Source organism: Anser anser (assembly GCF_964211835.1).
Source record: "Anser anser genome assembly, chromosome: 1".
In the NCBI taxonomy this organism is placed as follows: domain Eukaryota; kingdom Metazoa; phylum Chordata; class Aves; order Anseriformes; family Anatidae; genus Anser; species Anser anser.
The window spans coordinates 58,880,419-58,904,751 of NC_139720.1; the positions used below are offsets into that span (position 1 = coordinate 58,880,419).

The window sequence follows — 24,333 nt, forward strand, 5'->3', positions numbered from 1 at the left end:
AAATAACAACAACAACAACGACAAAGTATTTTTAAAAGAGATTTGGTCCTAGGAATACTAGAACCATTTGTAGAATTAAACTTATCTAATTTAATCTCAGAACAACTACTTCCTTTCCATGTTGCAACTTTTCAATACTTAAAGGGGGCTTAGAGAAAAGATGGAGAGTGACTTTTTGCTCAGTTAGATAATGACAGGAAAAGGGGGAATGGTTTTAAACTAAAAGAGGGGAGATTCAGGTTAGAGGTTATGAGGAAATTCTTCACTCAGAGGGTGGTGAGGCACTGGAACAGTCTGCCCAGAAAAGCTGTGGATGCCCCATCCCCGGAGGTGTTCGAGGCCATGTTGAACGAGGCCCTGGGTAACCTGATTTAGTGGATGGTGTCCCTGCCCATGGCAGGGGCGTTGGAACTGGATGATCTTTAAGGTCCCTTCCAACCGAAGCCATTCTGTGATTCTGATTCTACTCTATATTTTAAAACCATTACACATTTGATCTGCATTTTACTTGCATAAAATATTTTAAAGTCACATTTCCTGGGTATGATGTCCAAATTTTGTTACTTAACTATTAGCCAGCTGTTGTTAGTCTGATCCAAAAGCCTGGCTCTGCCCTAATATTGAGGGACTGATTTGAGAGCCCAGAAAGAGCAGAAGAGGCTAAACGAGAGGCGGCATTCAGCATTTCCAGCCTGCAGGCAGATCAGGACTCTACCACTCACATTCAGGCTTCTGCTGGTCTCTCACTTTGGACATGCACTGACAAAAATTGTTTCCCTTTCTGCATTGATTGAGTCTTGCACAATGTTACAGCTAAGCACCTTTGCAGGTTTAGGCAGCTTGCAAAGTTTTACATGTCCTGGGTTGTAAAGATACAGAAATAATGTTATAACATGTTTTCCATGTGTAGTTACTTATATTTTATTACTTTATATTATACTAATGCTTCCAAACAATATCACTTCATCATTAGGATTTTAGAGCATGTTTAGAATCTATGTACTTTTAAATCCATTTATTTTTAGGTGGTTACTTTTTATGGATCATCATTACTTGATGCTTCGGTGCCTGCTGGGCAAGAGCTGGCAATAAAAGGTGCTTCAAAACCTGGACTTGTAACCAAGAACGGCCTGGTCATTTTTGGTAATGATGGGAAGATGGTAAGTGCTCACCCTCGCACACATGAGTATGGATGGAATAAATTAGCAAGAAGTGCAGGTAGTGTGGAATTGTTATGCTATAAAAATTGAGCTGCAAATGGTAGCAAATTTTTTTGGAGCTTACCAGTCCTCTGCGATCCTAGAGAAAAGACATTCATGTTTTGCCTCAGACTAAATCCATATTCAGTTTCAATGGATTAAAATGTATTAATGCTAGGGGAGAATCTGAAGACAAGTAGGAATGACCTGTTAAATTACCTGTATCATAGCAGCTTTCCTATAAGCCATTTATTTTACTATTTCCACGACCATATTAATACCTAAAAACTCTCCACACAATGACATCTTGCCTTCCAGATAATTTGAACTCATGTCCCCTCATTTTTCAGGTACTAGTGCGAAATCTACAGTTTGAGGATGGAAAAATGATCCCTGCATCTAAATACTTCTCTGCTGATGAAACAACTGCCCTGGAACTTACAGAAGAGGAAAAAAGGATGGCAGAAGATATTAGGGTAATTTAATAAACTGTTTTAGTAGTATATTACTTCAGACAAAAACATTAGGTACTTCTCATTATAAGGAAGGCATATCTTTTATTTAACCATGAAAATTGTTTTGTGAAGAGTATGGGGTCAAATTTTTAGTTATTGAAATTAATTCTGATGGATGTGAGAATTCACTAGAATATACAAAAACTTACACATAACCCTATCAAATTTTCTTTCAGATATAAGTGTTACAAAGACAATGATCACAGGGTCAGTTATGGTAAACGTTTGTGAATGGTGAAGGTGGGAGTGAATGTAGAGTGAGGAGAAACAAAAGGACGTTTGTCTCACAACAGTGAGGTTTTCAAGACCTCGAAAGTTCTGAGATCCTTTCATCACTGTGGTAGTACTCACTCGGATGCAGTCTGAATTGCTTTTGTGGACAAGCTCCAGGGAGTCTAGGAACAGCAGTCCAAGAGAGAAAAGCAGCAGTTTTCTACCTCTACCTTTGTGCTGTCTTCTGCCACAACCACACACAAGAGGCTACCTTGCAGAGGGGTGTGGCGATGGGGCAGCTGGAGCAGAAATCTCTCAAGGCCAGAGAGGCACCTTGCTGCCCTCTTGCATAGTCTTCCCCTCTGTAATGAGTGTCGTGTGCTTAGATTGAAGCCACATTGGTGATTAGTTTGGGTTTCGTGCCAGAGCAACTGAATCACAGATGTCTTCCCTTGCGCTAACTCTGCCAGTAACTTTTGGCACAAGTCATGCAGCTTGATGAACTGATGTTTTAAACTGCTGCTCCAACATTACCTTGAACCTGCTTGCCAGCAACTACAATACTGCCTGGAGCTATTGACTGAGACAATAGCTAAAAGAAAGATGAACTCAGGTCACGAGCTGCTGACTCTGAATTATAATTAATTGAAATTTCATTCTACCAGTTATTTCACCTTTCACATTAGCAGAAATGTCCATCTCATGCATGCAGCTTAAACTACTCCTCAGCTCTGCCCAGCTGCCAGAAATTCCACCCATCCAGTCACAAATTTCTCCAGGCTATCCCCACCTCTGCTGACAGCACATTCTATAATGCAGCAGGAAATTATTATTTGGAGAAAAAGGCCTTGAAAAATGGGCCTGACAATTATTACCTTTGTACCAGGTTGTGTGCCTCATTAAGTAATATTATTATGAATGAAATAATTTTTAATATGATAATTATGCTGAATATTTTATTGGCTAACATGAAGTCTATAGAAAGTTCCAGATCCTCTTAAAATGTTTTTCTGTTTTAGAATCCTATGAAATAATATACTTTGTAGGCATGGATACCTTATAAAATACCACTTGATAAATACTTCTTGCAATTAGAGGATTTTTCATTATTGTCTCCACAATTTTTGTATATTATTAGGCCATTTGGAAAGGAATTTTGAGCAATATTGCTGTAATTGAGGATTCCACAGACTTCTTCAAATCTGGAGCATCCTCTATGCATGTTGTCAGGTAAAAAACTATTCAAAACAACAAAATTTGGAAGCAAAAGTTAATGGAAACAGTGTTGTCATGGTGCTTTTAAGTCAGGGTTGATAGAGTAGTGTTCAAAAAAAAAAAAAAAAAGATTGTCCATTGTATTTTCTAGTACTATTTAACTATCTCCCTTCCTACCTTTGAAAATATTATAGGGTTCTGTTCCCAAAATTAGGAGTTATTGATGTAATCCTGCTCTTTGTGTTCAAGCAAAGTTCCCTGTAACTTCAGGAACAGAGCCATATGGGGAAGAATGGTGGTGCCCAAACCTGTTTGAATGCAGTGACAGGTATCTCAAGAGCAGGAGGCTGATATGGCAAAGAACTCCTGAGAAGGAAAGAGGAGCCAGCTCTTTTAGAGAAAGGATTCAGCCCATGCATACAAGTGCACAGAGTTCATGTTGTGTTGGGTCTCTTCAGTTAAATTCTTTTCGCAAGTCAGATATCCCAGGCCATAAAATAAGACCAGCATTTCAGTGTTGGTTTCTTGTTTGTTTTTGTTTTTAACAAAACGATTGTTGTCCTTATTACTTAGCAGTCTCACAGAGTTCTAAATTTCCTCCATGTATGGGTAGTCTCATATGCTGTTTCATCAATCAGTACATGTTATTTGTCATTTATTTCCAAAAGTTTATCCAAGAGTATTCCAAAACTCACATCTTCTTTTCCATAACACCCCCAATTAACCCAAGGGATTTCAGTAAAATGTACAACTGCAGTGCCATTGTTCTCAGAGAAACACACACACATATATTCACATGCATACAAACCGGTAGCCAGTTTTGACTCCTTTCCAACTTACAGTGATTTGTTTATCTGAATAGTTCTTCCATTTGTAATTCAACTTATTATTTCTTTAAAATCTTCAGAATGCTAGAAGAAATCAAACAGAAATATAGTGGGCTTCAGCTACAGAACGAAGATGTGTATATGGCCACTAAGTTTGCAGACTTTGTTCAGATGGCTGTCAGAAAACTCAGAGGAGAGGACAAAGAAGAAGAATTGGTCATTGATTATGTAAGACCTTTTATTTTGCCTTCATTGCTTACTCTTTATTGTTTTTTGGGAAGATAGACAGTGCATTTTCCTAGACTGTTTGATGCTGGCAGAAATACAAGTATTTGGTCATGCAAACCATTTGTAACTGTTTCCCCCCCCCCCCAAGTTTTATGTATTTACATTTTGGAGTGGAAGTATGTATGTAACATCATTTACAATGTTATACAAACTGCGAGATCAAGAACGCACGTTAGAGTAGCTCTCACATGTGCAGATATTCCTGCCTCCCCTGCTCTGTCCTGCCAGTATGCCTCAGTCAGAATTTTTCTAGACCTTCTGCAGTCCTGAGGCAAGCTGTGCTAGGTTTTTCTCCTAGGTGTTGATTGAAAACTTTGTGTGAAGGGAGGATAGCGTATTTCATGAAGTCATTAAACAAGGCAGGATTACTTGAATTTGGGAATTACATGTTCATTTCAAGTCCACTGGGACCAGCCTTAACCAGGGTTTAGTATTTTTTAGCCATAGAGATCCAATTATAAAAATTATGGAAATCTACTTCACTGTCTCTGAGTATGGGCATTGGTGTTAATGGAGAATATGATTTCAATTTCATTTTACTTTCTTGGACATTCCTAACAGCCATATATGCATCCTAAAATGTGGGTGGATGTTGGCTGTACATACCAAAAGCTTGTTAAGCTACATTAAAATCTTAATTATTAAAAAAGTCAAATTAATATCTTATTCATTTTGCTCTTAGGTTTCAAAAAATGTGAACAACATGACTGTGAATATGCCATACCAGTGTTTCATAAATGGTCAATTTATAAATGCTGATGATGGAAAAACATACGACACCATAAACCCAACAGATGGATCAGTAAGTAATTTTTAAGTATAATCAATACCAGTTTATTTCAATTTCTTTGCCTACAAAAAATCTAAAACACTAAATATTGCCAAGTTCAAAACCATAAATACATTAAAGAACCTCCAGAAATAATTTTAAATTTCAATTTACTTCTCAATTTATATATTCTACAGTTTTTCCATTTCAATCAAGTTGCACATTAAAAATAACCCAATTCCACTTCAACTAGTATGTCAGTCTCCCTGCCTAGCTCTATGGTTTACCTTGTTCACATTCTTGTTTAGCTTTGCAAACAAAAACTGCTGAAGATTACTTGCTAAAGAAGTATTTCTTTTAGAATACTGTATATTTTTTTTGTCAGTCATCAACAGTTTTTGTTTTACTTTTATTTACAAAGCTGATGTCTTAGGGCAAATGTGACTTTAAAATATCCCATTAAATTCCCAGTTAGAAAGATGACTTCTCAACAGGAAAATACAGTTCTGCTTCATCCTCTCAAAAACACTGAACATTGGTTGCGTGACTCAGAATTATAAATAAGTGCTGCTGATGCCCTTGTATGCCATTTAATTCTGGAGTAACTGAATTCTGCTGAAATCAATACCACAAATGTCACTGTCATCAGAAGCCAGATTCTGGTACTTTTTTTTTTTAACTCCATAATGGAATGGAATAAAAATCATAGCAATTCTGTGTTAGGATTTACAATGTATATGTTGATAGAACACAATCATCATAAAATACTGTGTGTATATTAGGGAGACAATGTGTCTTGATGTAAAGAAAGATGTAGGAATCAGAGTCCCTGCATTGTCCTCCAAATTCAGCCACCACCAGCTGTGTCTGAACTTCTTGCAGCATGATTCACCCATGACAAGTGATGGGCTTGACAATATTGATTATTTGCTTATACCCTATCAAGAAGTTTAGGAGGAACAAGTTACACACAGCATAGTAGCCTTTCAGTCTGAACTAACAAAACGCTACCTTTTGACAGATAATAGCCAGTGTATCTTCTGCTTCATTGGCTGATGTTGACAAAGCAGTGGCAGCAGCAAAAGAGGCATTTGAAAATGGTGAATGGGGAAGAATGAATGCAAGGGAAAGAGGGCGACTCATGTACAGGTATGTAAAGAGCAGTTTTTTGTTTGTTTCATTTTTAAAAATCATGTTGTTTTATTCCTCTGAAGAATTGTTACACATTTTCTGAACGTGATGGATATTCTTAATCCCAGAGTTACCAGACTAGTTATCCTTTTGTCCCTTCAGTGCCTGTGTTTGCACTACATACAGTAACCATACAGCCACATTGCCACTAATTTTGCAACTGACTGTAAATGATGCTTCATTTTCCATGTACATAAACCAGCATACTTCTTAACCTGCTACAGACCCACCCTAGCAGATGTTTTATTGTCTGTTTTGAAAGAATTGCACTGTGTAGAAACACTGTAAGCTGAATCCCACTTTTATGACACGCTTCCAGCTCAGTTCTTCTCATTTGAATTTTTTTCACTGGGTCAGCCCTAGAGAACGTCTGGTTCTCTTTTTGCCTGCGTTGTTATTGTTTCAGAAGACAGAGATTATGCTGCATGAATGGTATTTTAGTGATGGTTTCTGATCCTTGAAGGGCAAGAGGTGATCTGGGAAGGATAGGATGATCATGCTAGCTAGATACTCAAAGGGCAACACTAGAGGCAGCTAATTAAAACCCAGTTACTGAAGATTCTCCATATGCAGCATGACACTTCTGATGCCAGAGAGCAAGCACTGGTAGGGGACTGTCTTGCAAACTTGACCTAACTAGAAGCTTCAGAGCTTCCCTATAAAGACAGCCTCTTTTGTGGAGCTATATGAAGCGTTTTTATTGCTTTCGGTGTCCTTTTTTCAATTTCAGTACACATGAATGGATGAGTAAGTAGAGCACAAATGAGTTAACAAGCAGATTGCTACTCCTGATTGCCACAGGTCCACAGTTAGCTAATGTGATGACGAAAAATCAATTCTCAGCACAGAGAAAGAAATGTATTTGGCAAATTATGTCCCTATTCAGTAGGCAGAAAGCTTAGTTACTGTACTTGACATAGCAGTTAGCTTTAAGGAAGGTAGGATCTTGAACAGAGTTGAAACTTCCTGCACCAAAGAACTCACAAAGGAGTAGGTCCTGTGTATTGAACATCTTTCTTCTGCAGTCTGTAACCTGCAAGCCTATCAATATTACTACTGGATATCCTGGCCAAGTCAATTGTGCTGAGAAAACTGCATGTTCATCTGTAGAGAAGAGAGGGATTTTTTTTTTCCTTTAAAAAATATAATATTGCATCGTGTGCCCATATGCACAGCTGTATTAAGCCTGTATTACCTTGTGCCAGGAGGTTATGCGCCAAATAGGTGTAATTAAGAAAAAAAAAGTATTAAAAATGCTTTACAATACATTGCAGGCATCTTAGCAATACAGAATGAAAGCAAAGTTGAAAAATCTGCTTGTCTCATAAAGTAAAAAAATATATATTCCAGGAGTTCATGGTGAGTGAGACGTTTGTATCTGGAAAAATTTGGAAAAAGGCCTGCAAAACTGAAAAAAAATATCTTCACAACAGAAAACAATCAAAACTAATATTAAAAACTCAGATTAAAATTAAACACCACCACTAACACTTAAAACTTTCAAAAGTGTACAAAGTTCAAAACATGTACAAACTTGGATTCAAATTGTGTTAGGAATGTAGAGTGCTTGAGAACCCAGAGTAACTCTGCCCTGGAGATAAACCCTGAACGTCTTAGGACTACTGTTCTGTGTTCTACACCTGAAAGACCTGCAAGCAGAGCTACGTTGGTTAGGCATATTGAAAAGGTAACTCCCCTTCACTGCATAGATTATTCCTGGATTAAACTCTTCTCTGCTTAGGGGACTGGCTCTCCAGGATAGGTATACCAGAATATTTATGTTGCAAGTCATTCCCAGTATGAATGAAGTCTCTCTTCAGTCCACCTTAATTCAAACAAGGCCCCTTCTTCCTCTTTGAGATTTTGAGTGTCAGACTGGAGAGGTTTGTACCTTTAAAGCCTCTAGCTCTGCTGCTTTGTCCTAGGGAATCATTAATAGAAGATATGAGGCATGCAGTAAATGGAACTTCCTCCTTTGTGCCTGACATGCCATACCTGTTCTTTTGCACAGTGCTGCTTATGCCCTGACCTGTAGCCGGCTCTTGAAAATACAGTTTTAAAAGGAGAAGAGCATTTTTCCACGTCTCTGCAAATGTTTTAAATGTGCAGAACTGACACAATGGAAAAAATATTTTCCACATCCAGTTTCAAATACTATTTACAGGATCTTAAACACACCTAGTTAACCTCTTAAAATCACACGAGAGCATTGTTTATACATCTGAGTACCAAAACAGAGAAAGAAGCTTAAGAAAAACCTTGCTGCATCTGTTTTACTTCTATAGGAGAGACATAAGACCTGGATGCAAACATTCATTCACACAAACATACCTTTCTGCCTGAGCAGGGGACCACTAAGAGACACTCCTGTAGCTACTATTAACTCAACAGTTTTTACCACAGATACCCTCACAGTCTTACTTATACCTCACTGTCTTGCTTCACAAACCTAACAGATGGAGAACTTGAGGCCTAAGTAACCCAGAGACAGATTTTTCAAACGTACTAATGCATATAAAATTCAATTTGTGTTACAGCTTAGAATCTGTATCTTTGGACATCGATGTGCCTTTGAAGCACCTAACACTTAAGCAATTTGTCCAAGTTCAGACAATGCAAAGCAGTGTTATGAAGCTAGGTTTCCCAAGTCTTAAACTAGGACACTGACTAGCCCTTCTCGGTACTTTTGATTACTTGACATTTCTTATGTTACTGTGTATTTGTTTTCTGACTTACCAGTCTGATTTTTTATAATTGGCTCCTTGTAGTACAACACAGAGAGAGCAATTTTTCTAATGATTATGGTAATTGCAAAACCATAATTGAATGACCAGGTGAAGTTTTCACGGATCTGGTCTTAATCCAGTGTATACTACAGTCTATGTGAAGACATTTGCAGACTTAACAAACAATTGCTCAAGCACTTGCTGACATTAATGAGCAGTGGATCCAATGCTGCATTTCCAGATTCAGTGGCAATGCTATTTTGGTTATAGTTCTTTACCACAAAAAACATCATTTTATGCTCTCAATGATTAGAAGTCACTTCTCTTCGATGTGCATTTGCAATGTTTTGATTACAGACTTGCAGACCTGATGGAAGAACATCAAGAAGAGTTAGCAACCATAGAGTCTATTGATTCAGGAGCTGTCTACACTTTAGCTTTGAAGACCCATATTGGAATGTCTGTGCAAACATTCAGATACTTTGCTGGATGGTGTGACAAAATTCAGGCAAGTGAATGTGTAAAGGAAATAACCAATGACAGTACTTCTCTATGCTTTTTTTTTTTTTCTGCTGACACAATGCCAAAAAGCAGTGTTAGCAAAGTAAACAAAGAATAAAAAATAAAAATAAAATAATTAGAATTTTACCGACAATGGATGTTCCCGACAATACAAAATCAGTGTCTGCTTCCAATTGGAGAATATGGATTTAAAGTCTGACTCCAAATATCTAAGAAATTACTTGAGATGTCAGAGGATATGTACGCTTAGTCAGTTCTTGATTATCCGTGGAACAGAATATTGTTGTGGTCCAGTCATGCTGTTAAGTGCAGAGCCTCGTGCTGTGTTACATCCTGGCCGAGGCTGCTAAATTTGCTTGGTACCACAGCAAACAGCACAGGTTCCTTTAAGATCCACAACCAGGAATATCATTCAGCTTTCTTTCCTCCATTAGATTCTCGTTTTATGTTCTTCCAGATTTTTGTTATCTGTGCCTTTATGTCACCCAACTGAAAATCAGGAGCTGGTTACAATAGTCTTAGAAGGAAATTTTACTTCAGAAACATCCCTGCTCCTTTCGCTGATTCCTAAGTGCTTCTGGTTTTGCAGACTATTCTCTGGCTTTCCAAAACATACTTATATGGCAATTCTATTTGAAACAAAAATGATTAAATGGTACCAGTATTAATCTGACTTTTTTTTTCAGGGTGCTACAATTCCAATCAACCAGGCCCGGCCAAACCATAATCTAACATTCACCAAGAAAGAGCCAATAGGGTAAGTATCACTTTTTTACTTCTTAGTGACAGCCTTGGCATATAGAAAAGACATACAAAAGCTGCCTTCAAAACTGTAATCTTACCCCATTTTTCCCTACTTTAAGTGTCTGTGCAATTGTTATCCCGTGGAATTACCCACTGATGATGCTCGCATGGAAGAGTGCAGCATGCTTGGCTGCAGGCAACACATTGGTTCTCAAGCCAGCTCAGGTAAAACTAAAAGAAATGTACAAATGGCTCTGGTCCTCCAGTTTTTGCTCAGGCAAAATAATTCATGCACCCTAGTGGATTTCATCCATAGGCTAACTTGTTCTATGTTTTCAAGTGCATGTATATTAATATAAATAGCCATGAAGATACAAGATACTGATTGTCTTAAATTCTACTCTTATGGTACTCTCATTTTCAAGAATGATACAATATCCATCTTCTTCCTCACAGTATCAACAAAATAAAAGTGGTTGTTTCTTACAGAAAATAATTCAAAGTTAAGAAGTACTGAGTGTAAGAGATATTGATATGCATTTAATTAAAATAGGAGACCTAATCTAAGTGTTTCTACTTAGGTCACACCTCTGACTTCTTTGAAGTTTGCAGAACTCTCAGCTAAAGCTGGATTTCCTAAGGGTGTTATAAATATTCTGCCTGGTTCAGGTAAAACTTCAACTAATCATTTTTTTCTGGGAAGAGTAGGTCATGCTAAAGCTGGGGAACTAGAATTGTGTGTGCCGTTGAAGACCTGGTACATAAGTTTGTTTATCTTTGTAGGTAGTAGGCTTGTATCTGTGTCATACAGCGATTTCACGAATTTCCAGAACTGAATTGGAAATTTCTGTATGTCACCTGGCTCTAACTAGTGGTAAGAGCTGTCAGCCTACACCCTTTCCAAGCTCAAACAAATAGCATGAATACTCTGAAAAGGAATGCATTAGACAGAAACGTGTTGCACTAGATTGTAAGACTTCATTTTTTCTCCTAATCTTATCCTCACTTGGAGGTATTTAAACATGACTGTGAGACCAAAAGCAAGCAGGTAAGATGCTTATTGGTCACTATAAATAATGTGGTCCACACCGTGTTACCTAGTGACACCATTTTCATCTTTCCCCTGAAGAAGTAAAGTGACCAAGTAACTGTATGGGGCAGGCTCTGTTACAAATCTGGTCATTCCACCTACAGTGGAATATTAGGGAAGAAATTCTTTAGAACAGAGAGATGAGGGAATTTGGACACATTAATGTGATTTAAGTTAACTAACAGGATATTTTCATAGTCATATGAATAAAGCTGTAAATCTAAATGAGGATGTGATATTTTACTTGATTGACATAGTTAGCTCTTTCTGTGTACAGTGCTACTGCTGGGGTAGTAAAAATTGCTTATGTACTGTCCAGCTAAGCTGTTTTTCCCATCCCAGGTGGCCTAGTGGGACAGCACCTGTCTAAACATCCAGATGTTCGCAAAATTGGATTCACCGGTTCTACACCAACTGGTAAAGAGATCATGAAGAGGTACTCTCAGCATAAGATTCATAAATAAATGCTACTTTATCTAGTTCTTGAGTACTTTATTAGCTTTATCTTGCATGTAGCAGTAATACACAAGCACAACTAGACATGGTTGTTTACGTGTATGTAGAATTCTACTGTCATTGTTAGAAAGTAGAGGTTTACATTTCCACTAGTTATGATTCAAATGAAATAATGAAACAGCTATTTAAAAGTTTGTGAGTGTTTTTGTTGTTGTTATTTGTTTGTTTTTACATAATCTTTATTTTTCAGTGCAGCCACTAATCTGAAGAAAGTTTCACTTGAACTTGGAGGTAAATCACCACTGATCATATTCAACGACTGTGATCTTGACAGAGCTGTAAAAATGGTAATGCTACTTTGAAATAAAACATACTCAAGGCCTTGGTGATGCATCCTCAGAGTATTGCAATACTTTTCTTGTCAAAAACTGCAGCAGGAAACCCTTGCATAAAAATTTATGTAATCTGTTAGAAAACAGAGTCTCTTTCTATAGGATGTTTCTTTATGCTAGGACAATTGAATTGTACATGCTGTGCCAAAAAGACAGGGATTTGTACTACAAGAAGTATACATTAGACAGAACACAACAATGAAATATACTTAGAAAGTATTTTCATCAGCCAAGTTAACACATTAAAAATGATTTCTGTCAAAATATGATACTCAAAATAAGGAAAAAAAAGATTCAAAAATAAAAGTCTGAAAGTAAGCTAAAATATACCATGAGCTCCCTTTTGCAATACAATGCTTCTTGATTCACCATCAATCACGTCACCTTCCCAACCAGCCATAATGCATTTAAAATTTCAAAGTAAAAAGAGCAAACGAAATTTGTTAGTTTTAATCTTATTTCCTGCTCAAGTGATCTGATGATGAAATGACAACAGATACAGTTTGCTCACTAAGAAGTAAACGAAGGTCTCAGAAAGCAGGAAGAAACCGTTACATACTTTCCACATTTGTTGAGCTTGTGTTGGCAGGACAAGAGTCTGAGTGATGGCACAGTGAAGTATATGTGTAAATAAAAGTTAAAACTTTGCAGTCAGTGCACTGCTTGGTCACACCACTGTTTTCACATGTAGAAGTGAGAGGGTGATGCAGAGGTTGGCCTGAGATATACATAACATTGATGGCTTTTTTCAAAACAGTGCTTTTTTTTTTTGCCACACACTTGACATTAGCACATGATCCTCATCTTACCTACTAATGCCAAAACTCTAGGCCTTTGCAGCAGCCAAAAAACAACTTAGAGGGAATTTTATTTTTCCTGCCTTTCTTTCCCCCATCTCCGTACCACCCCTGGAAAAACAATAGTAGGCATCATTTTTTGGTAAATAAAAGGGAACATATTGCACTGATTCTGAATCCACACTCTTGAAACAGAAGGTTCACTGCAGATTACAGTGAGGTAATGTTCATCCCATTCCATGCGACTATCTACACAAGCAGTATTGCTCACTGGATTAACACAGTTTTATGTTTTCTGGTCATGCTGCTAGCTCTCTTCAATGTGATGCTGTAGCAGGTGTTTCTGTGGAACACTGATGGAAATGAAAAGAGCAGTGCTAATGGGTTCGTCCCAAGCCATTTGTCTCCAGAGCAGTGTGTTTGCCAGTTATAAGATTAGTCTGCTTGTTGCATTGATGATGTCCCTTTACATGAAGCATCACACTTTGAGTGTTACAAGCATTGAATGCATCTGAAGGGAACAGAATGAAAGAGAGAATGAACAAGAGGATACCTATAAATACATAAATATGATTGTGTTTTTTTTCCTTTGATCAGGGTATGGGAGCAGTATATTTCAACAAAGGAGAAAACTGCATTGCTGCTGGCAGGCTGTTTGTGGAGGAGTCAATCCATGATGAATTTGTTAGAAAAGTGGTAAGATATTTAAAGAATAAAGTTTAAGCAGATGTGTTACCATGGCACAAAGATCCACTAGTTTTATAGAAACGTGCATTTCTTGTTATCTTCAGTTGTTTAACTTCTCATTATTGTTTAGGGTAGGCAATGCTACTTCTTGTGACCCTCTTACAGGGTTAAAAGGAAGACACTAAAGGGAGATATTTTCATCAGTAATGCACAGATAAGTGACATTGAAGTAGATATTTTACCTTCAATGATATTTCGTATTTCACTAAGAAAGTAAGATGAAAACAACGACTGAACTTCAGTCTGTGTGATTGAAGATCACTATGCAGTTTTGAAAAAGGCATATTGGAAGGGTAACTTGTCATTCTTAAAAATCCAATAGTTACCATACCATATCATTAGGGAATTCATTTGTATAGTTCAAGACCAGGAAATTATTGTGATAGCTCATTTACCACGGGTAAAAGCTAACATTTTACATGCTTTCTTAATAACAGAAGAGAACGAGTACATGAAAACAGCATAAAAAACACAGAGAAGTAACCAGAGCTTACCAAACACAAGACTATATAAACAGTCTCATTTTAGAAGGGGAGGAGCGTTCACCTTCTAAGAGTGCAGCCCTTTCTTTGAGCCAAGCTTCAAAACACTATCAACAAAGCACGCTCAATCACTGGCTGCTTTAACAACCATTTCATGTTATATAACTTCATTTCAATCGGGTAACCCATAGGTGGAAGAAATTAAAAAGATGAAAATCGGTGACCCACTTGATAGAGCTACGGATCATGGTCCACAAAATCACAAGGCGCATTTGGAAAAGCTGCTGCAATATTGTGAAACTGGAGTAAAAGAAGGAGCCACTCTAGTGTACGGAGGAAAGCAAGTATGTAGACCAGGTAAGGTATTGTTCAAAAGTGTTTGGAATTTTTACACTTTAAATAAAAGCCAGTGGTTTTGTCTCTGCTGCTTTATATAAAGCTGCAATATCACAGAAACAGTACAAGGTAAGCCCAAGATAGCACTTGAGAACAGTGTTCAAGTCTCATACTAAGGGATCCTGTGCAACCAAAATGTAACATACAAAACTGAGTCTGTATTAGAATCTTATGATCATTTACTCCTATTGTTTGTGGAGCACTGAGGCCTTTTTTGGGACATCACTGACCTGTCAAGAACTGTAATTATATCCATTTAGATGAACAAAACACGAAAGCTGGCTGAGGAAACTGCTGGCAGAGCCTGCATTAGGTACTATTATCAAGAACCTGTTTTGTTATATAAAGAATATGTGCATTAAGTTTAATGGGAAGGCAGCGTTTTCTCATGTACATCTGTCATTTATCAGAAATGAATAATAGACATTTGTGCCTGGGTTTTGCAATATAACAAATGCATCCCCACAGAAAAAGAAAGTGAAGATTTGTAGCTGCAATAAATCAGTGTAACAAAATTAAGAGGAAAGGAGAAGACAATTTATACGAATTCTTGGAAGTTGACTTTACCCACTACAGTGAAATACGCTCGCTCACCAAGATCTAGGTGGCCAGGATCAGTTACGTCTAAGACCGGGACAATTCTTGATTGGCAACAATGAACTAATTTTTGGATTTTTTTTCCACCCTTTAGAAATGAACAGTTGTTATTAGGTGAGCCTTTGTCCTAGAATTTTCTTTACTTCAGTCTCCATAAATCTTACGCAAAGTTGCTGCCCTTCAGATCTTTTTCCTTGTTTGGAATATACAGAAATGTATGGCTAGTCTGTCTTCCTGTTGGGTAACAAGAAAAGCAGTGACCTCTGTGACGTGCCATAACCTTGTCTTCCTGCTGCTGTAGTGCAGGGTCTTCCCCTGAGGAGTCACCTGGGCTGGTGACATGCAGGCCTTCTGGTCTGGGCATGACCAACACGTTACTGCTCCGATCAAGAAAGGCCATTCTTTTAACCCTTGTGCTGCTGTTTCACTGGTGCTTTTCTACATACATGGAGGTCTCTTCCAACCTAGATGATTCTGTGATTCTGTTCATACTTCATTCATATCAATCTTAGTATTTTCTTTTTCAAGTCTCAGTGTATCAATGATGTCAAAGTATGCAAAACAGACGGTATGGCTGATAAAGCCACAAAGCATTTTGTCCATGCTCAAATAAATAATGCCTTATCTTCTGTTTAGGTTTCTTCATGGAACCCACTGTATTCACAGATGTTGAAGACCATATGTATATTGCCCAGGAAGAATCTTTTGGTCCTGTGATGGTGATTTCCAAATTTAAAAATGGGTACGTTCTCCTCTGGTTACTGTTTGCAAATTTACTTCCTCATTTTCACCCTATGCATAGAAATGATAAAATACATAGTATAGGAATGATAAAATATGTAGTATGATTTTGTTTTAACTTGTAAGACCTGGCTGAAAAATCTGAAAATTTTTAGTATGGGGTATCCTTCTCCATGCCAATATAGAACTAATGCTATTAGAACTGTGCAAGGGAATAGAAGGCAACCCCAAGTACCACTTCTTAAATAAGACTTGGTATTTAATGTAACATTTTTACTGGAGCTTATATAATTGCGACAGCTTGATCAAATTGCAAAATGTGTATTTTTTTTTTCCCGGTGTAATTGCTTATTCTCTTTGTCACAAAGGACTGCACAGCATTTTTGTGCATTGGGCAAGACTGGCACTTCTTTTTTTGTAACTGAAAGCTATTAAAACTGGCAGTCCACAAAATCATTTTATATCATAGGTATTATTTACAAACAGATGAGATAACCTTATATAAAAACATCATGTAACTTATTTCCACCAGGTTTCATTTTGCTGCAGTATCAAAGTGCATCCATGGCCACATGGACACCCCTTTATATCTACAACTTATGTATAGCAGTAAGGGGCTATAACAAGTTTTTGAAGTTTTAACTTTGAAGGTATATGGAGAAGAAATACAATCAGGAAATAGCACTCTGAACATGTCCTGAAAAGATGTGTCACATAGAAGGCTGAGATTCAACATTTATTCTCCATTAACTTGTAAATTTTGGCAAACTGATTCATAAACCTGCTGACAAGCTCTGCTTTACAAATGTTTTCGTATTGCTCTAATCCCCAGGTTGTGTTATAGTTGAGCAAAGTTAGTATGCGTAGTGCAACTTTTCATTTGACATTTCTTAGTGTAGTCTTACACGCAGAAATGTAAACACAAGCTTTATAAATTTGAAGCAAGTGTATGAATTTCTTTAAATCTGACAGATTGACACACAGAGTAGTCACAAAAGTAGACACACAAAGCTAACTGGAGAAGAGAGCGCATGGGAAAAGGTGTTTCAATGAAAATGAAGGTGAAAGCTTGCTAATACTTGTTTATTTTACCTCCTAGCAATTAAATCAATTCTTTCTCCCACAGGGATGTTGATGGAGTGCTGCGACGGGCAAACACCACAGAATATGGTTTAGCTTCAGGCGTTTTCACAAAAGACATAAGCAAAGCACTCTATATCAGTGAAAAGCTAGAAGCTGGGACAGTTTTTATAAATACATATAACAAAACAGATGTGGCAGCACCATTTGGTGGATTTAAACAGTCTGGCTTTGGAAAAGATTTAGGTAAGTTGTTCTCTACCTCGTTTCTTTTCTTATAGTCCAAATCAATGAAAAAACAACTTTAGCCATGAACTACTAAAACAAAAGCTATGGATGTGTTTCCTGCATCTCCCACACTCCTCCAGGTAGAGATCTAATTCCTCTCCCATCCGTACAATACTCCCACCTCAATACCTCCACTTCAGTCCCTCCTGTACAAATGTTAAGTAATGCTACAGCATACAGAATATTCCTCTCAAGCAGTCAAACAACAGCTTATCCAGAGCTGCCCGCAGGCTACAAAATGCTGTAAAGCAGCAACAGTATTGGCCAAAATCTTCTTTCCTTTCCCTCAGAAATGATGTTAATTTAGGTCTCTCCTCTAAATTTGTAAGAGCTTCAGAAATTTCATTATGCCTCAAAATGTCATCAAAATCTGCCAGTGAGCACTGAGAAAGATTGCATGAAGATATTTTCTTTCCAAAAAGTTTCAAAAAAAAAGTCAGGCTTAGTCTAGCAAAGAAACTTTACAAGTCTGGACAGATCAAGCCTCATGGCAATGAAAAAGTAAAGTTTTTTTTTCACAGTAATGCAACAGATTTTTGCCTTTTGAATTTCTAGCAACTATCAGACATTTGTAGAAACCAAAATGATTAATATTATCAGGAAAAAAAAGGAAGATCAAAAACTTCTACACAGAATTTTTATCTGGAAACTTAAAGGCAAACCAAACTTCTTGAATTCAACTACGAGCCCCCCCCCCTGTTGCCATCTAGAGATTGCTGCCACTTTAATCCCACCCAAGTGACTGCTTCTTAAATTCCAGCTGTTTTCTTTCCACACTTGTTAGGTTTGGTCTCTTTTTGTTAAGCCAGTTCTGTAAATCTAAAGGGGAGGGTAAACTAATTAGTTTCTCATGATTTGTTAAGGGCTCAAATGTTGGCTACAGCATTTTGATTTTTTCTTTAATGATATAGTTACGTTCTCCGACAGCTTTCTCTCATTTAGCTGCTGTTCTAACTGATTAATATTGTGCTTGTACAGGTGAAGAAGCTCTTCATGAATATCTCAGAACAAAGGCCATCACTGTGGAATATTAACAGCCTCACTTGGAAAGTAAACTTTTGGCAAAGTTTTAATCTTAAGGACTCCACAGAGCACTTAATACCATGCCCAGGATATGCTGTCTGCAGTGCTACAACTAGAAAAAAAAATACACCCATTCCATAGATAAATTTCTGTAAATCAGGTCCAAATTTTAGTCTCACTGAAAGACAAAGGTATTTGGGAATTAACCTGAAGTTGTTTAAATTATCCAGCAACAGTAGCAGTTGTAAGCACAAGCAAAAAAAAAAAAAAGTATTTAAAAAAATAAGCCAAACCACAACTGAAGGATAAGTTCTCACATGCCTACTACTTATTTGTGTGAACATAGTATCTACATGATCATTTTTAATCCTTAGTCATAAAGCTTGACTTAAAGTTGAACTAAAATATGCATATTATGTCATTTTTGCTATAAACGAGTTCAAGTTTTACAGTAGCAATTAAACATTCTGCTCTGGTGATTCTTCAGCAGTACAGAAAACCTTTGTGCCATAAGTAAATCAATGCAAGAAAGTGCACTTACTATGATCTTTGTATAACACATACAGAGTTCAACATCAGTGTTAAAACTATGCATATCAAGCTAAAGTTACCTGAAAATATTTTCTATCTTTTTGTTGATATGGAACATGTGATCTGCCTGCAGTTTGAAAGGTGTTTACACTAACAGATTAAAATCACTTTGTGTCTGTGCAGATGGACTGTTATCACCGTTTTATATTAACCTACTGGAAAATCTATTTTAAAATGACTGAGTTAAGACATTGGCTTTCAAACTTTCTTCAGTTTGAAGCTTTCCGAACAGATCAAGACCTTATCTAACAAACTAAACCTACTAGGACTGCTTGCTCTTCTTAGTCTGCAACTCCACCTAGAGTTTAATATGATCTGTGAGCTACCATTAAAAGTAGCAGCCCCATTCTTTGATTCCCATCCTTTCCATTCCCTAAAATACTCAGTGACTTAACCAGCTAATCTCAGTGAATCGTGCCCCCCTTCCATTTTTAAGAAGCCACACTGTGAAAGACCAGAATCCTTGTAATTTCTTATCAGAAACACTACCAAACAGATCATAAAAGAAAACTCTAGAATTAAGTGCTGGATTTAAAATAAATGGTGTAAATAATTGCAGGTTTGAAGTCATGATATCTTAAATTTAATACTTGAGTAAATACAATATAGAAAATTTTACTTTAATGGTGTAGAAAATTCAAAGTTCCTTTAAGAAACAAACTGTGATATCCAGGAGCATCATAGATTCTTCTGAAATGCAAAGCCATCTGTAAAGTAAATTAAACTGCCCAAATCATTGTATTTGATCAATCTGAGGAGAGTACAAATAAGACATAACTTCATTGATTACAGTTCCACAACTGTTTCAAGCTAGTTCAACCTCAGTACAGGCATACTGAAAATTAACCTTCTTATTCTTCTGGCAATGGCAGTTGTTAACCAAATGGAGAGGACAGAAACACCGTAGAGAAAGTGGGAGATTAGAAGTGTGGCTTAGAGCAGTTGTAACACCACAGAGGCAGACTTAACCATGTAAGTACCAAGGATATCTACACTATAGCCACAAACATTGCAGATATGAGCTAGTTCAGGGACTAGCAGCAACCCACCCATAACTCAGTGCAAGCCAAGAAGAATAAGTAATCCTTTGTCAAACTCTCTCAAGTCATGGCTTGTTACAAAGCTGTCCTTTACCGTGCTACCTCATCTTGAAATGGCTCCAACCACTGCTTCGGTGTTCAACAGCTACTATCATGAGTGCAATGTAGACAACCTCTGATGTACTTTAAGGTAACGTTTAATATTGAAGACATGGTACATAACAATTCACAGGACACCATATAAAAGAAATAAAATATTTTTCTCCTAGTTACCTCTTTCCTCCCCTTGAAGCGAATATTTATTTTAAGCACACTACAAAAATCTTTATTCAACAAAGCAACAGTTCTTAACTAGCTCTGCAGCATGCCTTCCTGTTCAAGTGCCCCAAATTCTATCCACTTTCTTTGTCTAACCTCATGATGAAGCTTGGAATTTCCGTTTTGTTTGATGAATAAGACAGTACTTAATCTTCAGAGATGCAGCTTGCCTCAGAGTCATGAGTAGATCCTGAATTCTCCTTTATGTAAACTATAGCATTTTATGTGATCCTGGGAAGTGTCACATTTTGCATCACATTGGTGATGCAAAAAACACGGTAGTTTTAAGGGCCAAATTGTCAAAGACAGAAAACTGTTTTTGTTTTTTCTTTTAAAAAAAAAAAGTAAAATAAAAATGGATTTACTCATTCACTTTGCTGTCCAAAATTTCTATTTTGCCCTTTTCTCCCTTTTGTTTAGGAAACTTAATGTTGTGTATTGTCACTTCGTCAGTTGTACAGTCATCTCCAGATTCCGAGTCATCTTCTGAAGTTAGTATCTCCTCATCCGTATCAGAACCACTCAGTTCAACTACAGCCACATTCTGGAAAAAAATAAAAACAAAAACAAAACTGAGTTAACACATTATACATTTCTGTATCACTTCTATCATTTGAGTAAAATATAAAGAAAACAAATCAATCAACCCTACTAGCATAAGAAAACCACAACCACAGTTAAAATTTTGGCTTCTTCTGTGATTATGACAGGTATCATAAACAGATTCCTAAATACAAAAGTTGTAATTTTATTGCCCAATAACAAACATAAGTGCATTTTTGTATCATTATAAAAGAGAGAACTGAATACATAGCTGAACTAGATCTAAATTAGAAGTTTAAAGTGGTGAGCAGTAAGCATCAAAACTAATATTCAGTAAAGAATTTAAATCAAACCACTTAATGCATAAAGGGGTCGTGATATATGCATATGAAGTGTTTATATATTTATGAATGTAAATAATATAATCTAGTATTATTGATGGTACTACAGCCATCAACACAAAGTAGCAAGTAGTTTAAATCACCAGGATATTTTCTGAAGCAAAAAATGATTGTATATTTCCATATGCAGAGCTATGATTTGAGGTCTGTTTTTTTTTTTTCTATGAAAACATCTGTCTTAAACTGACAGTTCTCACCTCAAAAACTTCCTGTATGCTGCAAGGCAAAATACAGGAATATATATTTATACAAAATATGTTAAATATACACATAAAATATATTTAACATAAATATATGTTAAATGCACATATAAATATACACATGTATATAAATACATGTATAAATACAAAATATAGGATACATATTTGTTATGCAAATACATTTCTTACATGATCTGCAAATAGCACTATGCTATTAATGATTAGGTCTCCTAGCTCGCTTATTATAAAGCCAAGACTTTTTTCAGATGTTGCCATATCAAAAATCTTTTTAAAATCCTGCCAGTTACCCATGCCATATCAGCATGTTACAACAATTCTCATAATCCACTTTGTTTTTTCACTATTCTTCAGCCTAGTTCTTTCTAAGATCAGAAGATTATTTTACTTGTTTCTAAATTTATTGTATAGAACCAAATACATAGTATTTACCATTTCTATAACTTTTTCTGTGGTGTCGTCTAGACTTTCAATATCAAATTGATGAGCTGGCGCTGTTACCATTTTTCTTCTTAGCTCATCATTTGCATGCGCCATCTGTGGTAAAAAGCTCTGTACTCTGTCCAAAACTGAAACAGAAATAATTACCACCTGCATATCTATAAAAAGACACATAATCATTTATACATTTATACCTCAGAAATCTGAGCTTCTAAACAGATTCCATTTCAATTGTAATGTCCAATTATCATCTTATGTTTTAATAGGACGATTCTTTATAATATTCAATTTCCCAAGACATAAATTGCAAAAAGACAAAGAATTGGTCAGCATCTGGTACGGGTGAAGAAATCACACCTACAATTCCATTTGTATTCTTAAAACAAAATGTAGCTAGTAAATGCCATGGTTTAAAATACACATTGAATGTCATCTTGAGAAACTTCCACATCAGCATTACCTCCAATGGAAATAAAATGATGTCCTCCTTTCTTCCCTTACCAAGTATAGACTGAAGGACTCAAAGATGACAGAAAAATTAACTGTAGCACAGATGTCATGCTACACAAAATAAAGTAATACAGTTTCCAAAAAGGGCTCTGAAATTAAGATGGTGGGAGAGAGACAGATGATCTAGGTTAAAGTATAATGCACTTGTCCTCTACAGAAGTCTCCCTCTAAGCTTGTTGTGGACTTCCCGACAATTTTAAGATAATCACTGTAATTAGCAGAATCACACCCATCTCTCCTCCATGTGGAAAAAGAGAATCTTCACCTGCCTCCAGACTTTCTTCAGGTAATCTCTGCTCCACACACACAGATCCATCAGTTACTAGTTTTCATTCTCTGTGAAGTAATACGTACTATTCTGAATGAGCCCCATGCAAGTCTAACAGGCATAACGTACATCTGAAATGTTGTCATTTTCATAAAGACATGCATTCCAATTAATTTATTATGAATGAAATGTTATATGGTCTGGCTTAATAATTCTGGCAGAACATTCATTAAAAAATAAGTTATTAAAATTATCCACATAACATGCATGAATTTGAAAGTAGCTGACTAAACAAAGACCAAAGGTACAGCCTAGCTAGTTTACTGTATGCAGACATTGGGATTTTTCTCTGAGCATAAGTCTCTAAAACTTAAAACTGCAACACCTAGCACAGCATATCTAGTTTTGCAGAAAGAGCAGTTACATAATAAACCTGAAGGAGGCGTAACTGCAACAAAGAATCAAACACCAACAAAACAGAACATGCGAATTTCTCCCTTTACCAATGCAAGGAAATAGTTGCAGATTCACAGATGCAAAAGAATGTTAAACTGTTAAAGTATTAAACATTAAATTATGTTAAATAAAATACCTAGTAGTTGCCACTGCCCCAGAAGCCTTTATACTTACCATTACTCCTTGGCATCCTAACCGTCTGTAAAGTTGTGGCCTTCTTGCTGCTACGTTTTGAACTGATCAGTAATGTTTCTTCTAGCCCTGGAAACAAACAGGTGTTTAAATGTTTACCTGCACCAACCACAAATCTCACATTTTAAGCGTGTAGATCATCTCTTGCTGCTCCTTCTCCCCCCTCTCTACACCAAACCTAAACAGATTAGGACTAACTCAGCCATCTCTGTCTCCAGAAATTCCACTCTGCTTTCCTGCAAATGTTTTTTTTTTTCACTTTTGTTTGGGATGGGACACGTCAGTACCTCTGTACACAACAGGGAGCGAGTATCTAGAACTTGCTACCACAAAGAGTGTGAAAGCAGATGGATCAGCAGGTACAAAACGGAGTTAGACAAACTCAGGGCAGCAGACATAACCAGATCCCACGGGACTGAGCGGAGGGAACGTGCCCTCCAGCAGCCCTACCCTACAGCTACAGCCACAGCAACTACAAGAACAGCAGCAGACAGCGCTCAAGTTAAAAAATCCCCCTGTACCACGTGCTACCGCAGCTGCTGGGAGAAAGGCTGCCGGACTACACAGAGCACTGGTCTGCCCAGCGGTCACTTCAAAGTCTTTCTCAAAGGTTTACTTCGCAAACCGGAGCTCCCCCGGGCTGCGGCTCGGGTCGGCTCCACGCTGCCGGCGGAGGCGGGGGGCATCCCGGCTACAGGCCCCGGTGCCCGGAGGCCCAGCTGAAGAGGGGTGGCGGCGCTGCCCCCTCCCCGAGCACGGGGGTCCCGCCGCCCCCTCCCCGGCCCCGTTCCGGCCGCTCACCTGGGCGGCGCCCCGCGGCCAGCAGCTCCCGGGAGGCGCCCGCCGCCGCCGCCATGCGCGCACCCGGCCGGAAAATGGCGGCCGGGGAAGGGCCCTCAGCGACCCCTGGCGGGCTCCCGGGGGGGGTGCGCTCCAAAGCGAAAAATGATTTTAAAAAGGGCTTTGGAATCTTCGTGGAACGCCTTTTTTTTTGGTAACTTTCCCGTTTTTATGATCAGAATCTGGGGAGTCAAATGTGGGATCGCGAGGGAATTGT

At 37.5% G+C, this 24,333-nt stretch overlaps 2 protein-coding genes across 3 annotated transcripts in view; one reads left to right on the forward strand and one right to left on the reverse strand.

Annotated features, from left to right (window-relative positions):
* Positions 1-20,619, forward strand: part of ALDH1L2 (aldehyde dehydrogenase 1 family member L2) — a 34,732-nt gene extending 14,113 nt beyond the window's left edge. Inside the window, exons 7-23 of the mRNA XM_083846559.1 lie at positions 1,026-1,160; positions 1,550-1,675; positions 3,066-3,157; positions 4,050-4,197; positions 4,940-5,059; positions 6,048-6,175; positions 9,301-9,451; positions 10,152-10,222; positions 10,329-10,434; positions 10,791-10,878; positions 11,642-11,735; positions 12,006-12,102; positions 13,542-13,640; positions 14,365-14,530; positions 15,803-15,908; positions 17,034-17,233; positions 18,254-20,619. Of these exons, the coding sequence (XP_083702685.1) occupies positions 1,026-1,160; positions 1,550-1,675; positions 3,066-3,157; positions 4,050-4,197; positions 4,940-5,059; positions 6,048-6,175; positions 9,301-9,451; positions 10,152-10,222; positions 10,329-10,434; positions 10,791-10,878; positions 11,642-11,735; positions 12,006-12,102; positions 13,542-13,640; positions 14,365-14,530; positions 15,803-15,908; positions 17,034-17,233; positions 18,254-18,309 (1,983 nt within the window). The 3' untranslated portion in view covers positions 18,310-20,619. The remainder of the gene's footprint in view (positions 1-1,025; positions 1,161-1,549; positions 1,676-3,065; positions 3,158-4,049; positions 4,198-4,939; positions 5,060-6,047; positions 6,176-9,300; positions 9,452-10,151; positions 10,223-10,328; positions 10,435-10,790; positions 10,879-11,641; positions 11,736-12,005; positions 12,103-13,541; positions 13,641-14,364; positions 14,531-15,802; positions 15,909-17,033; positions 17,234-18,253) is intronic.
* NOPCHAP1 (NOP protein chaperone 1) lies at positions 20,583-24,233 on the reverse strand. Of its 2 annotated transcripts, none has more exons than XM_083846632.1 (4): positions 24,078-24,233; positions 23,259-23,345; positions 21,842-21,978; positions 20,583-20,791 (listed from the first exon to the last, which is right to left on the reverse strand). In XM_083846632.1, exons 1-4 carry the CDS (start codon positions 24,130-24,132, stop codon positions 20,609-20,611), a joined length of 462 nt encoding a protein of 153 aa, XP_083702758.1. In that variant the 5' UTR covers positions 24,133-24,233; the 3' UTR covers positions 20,583-20,608. The 2 variants fall into 2 exon arrangements, with proteins under 2 accessions (XP_083702758.1, XP_083702757.1); XM_083846631.1 differs by lacking the exon at positions 24,078-24,233 and adding an exon at positions 23,893-24,047.
* Between the last annotated feature and the right edge of the window lie 100 nt (positions 24,234-24,333).

Coding starts and splice junctions, on each gene's coding strand:
- NOPCHAP1 (XM_083846631.1), bottom strand. CDS start 23,962: ATGCCCCCCGCCTCCGCCGGCAGCGTGGAGCCGACCCGAGCCGCAGCC. Junction 23,346..23,892: donor GGGGAGCTCCGGTTTGCGAA/GTAAACCTTTGA, acceptor GTTTGTTTCCAG/GGCTAGAAGAAACATTACTG. Junction 20,792..21,841: donor CAGAAAAAGTTATAGAAATG/GTAAATACTATG, acceptor ATTTTTTTCCAG/AATGTGGCTGTAGTTGAACT.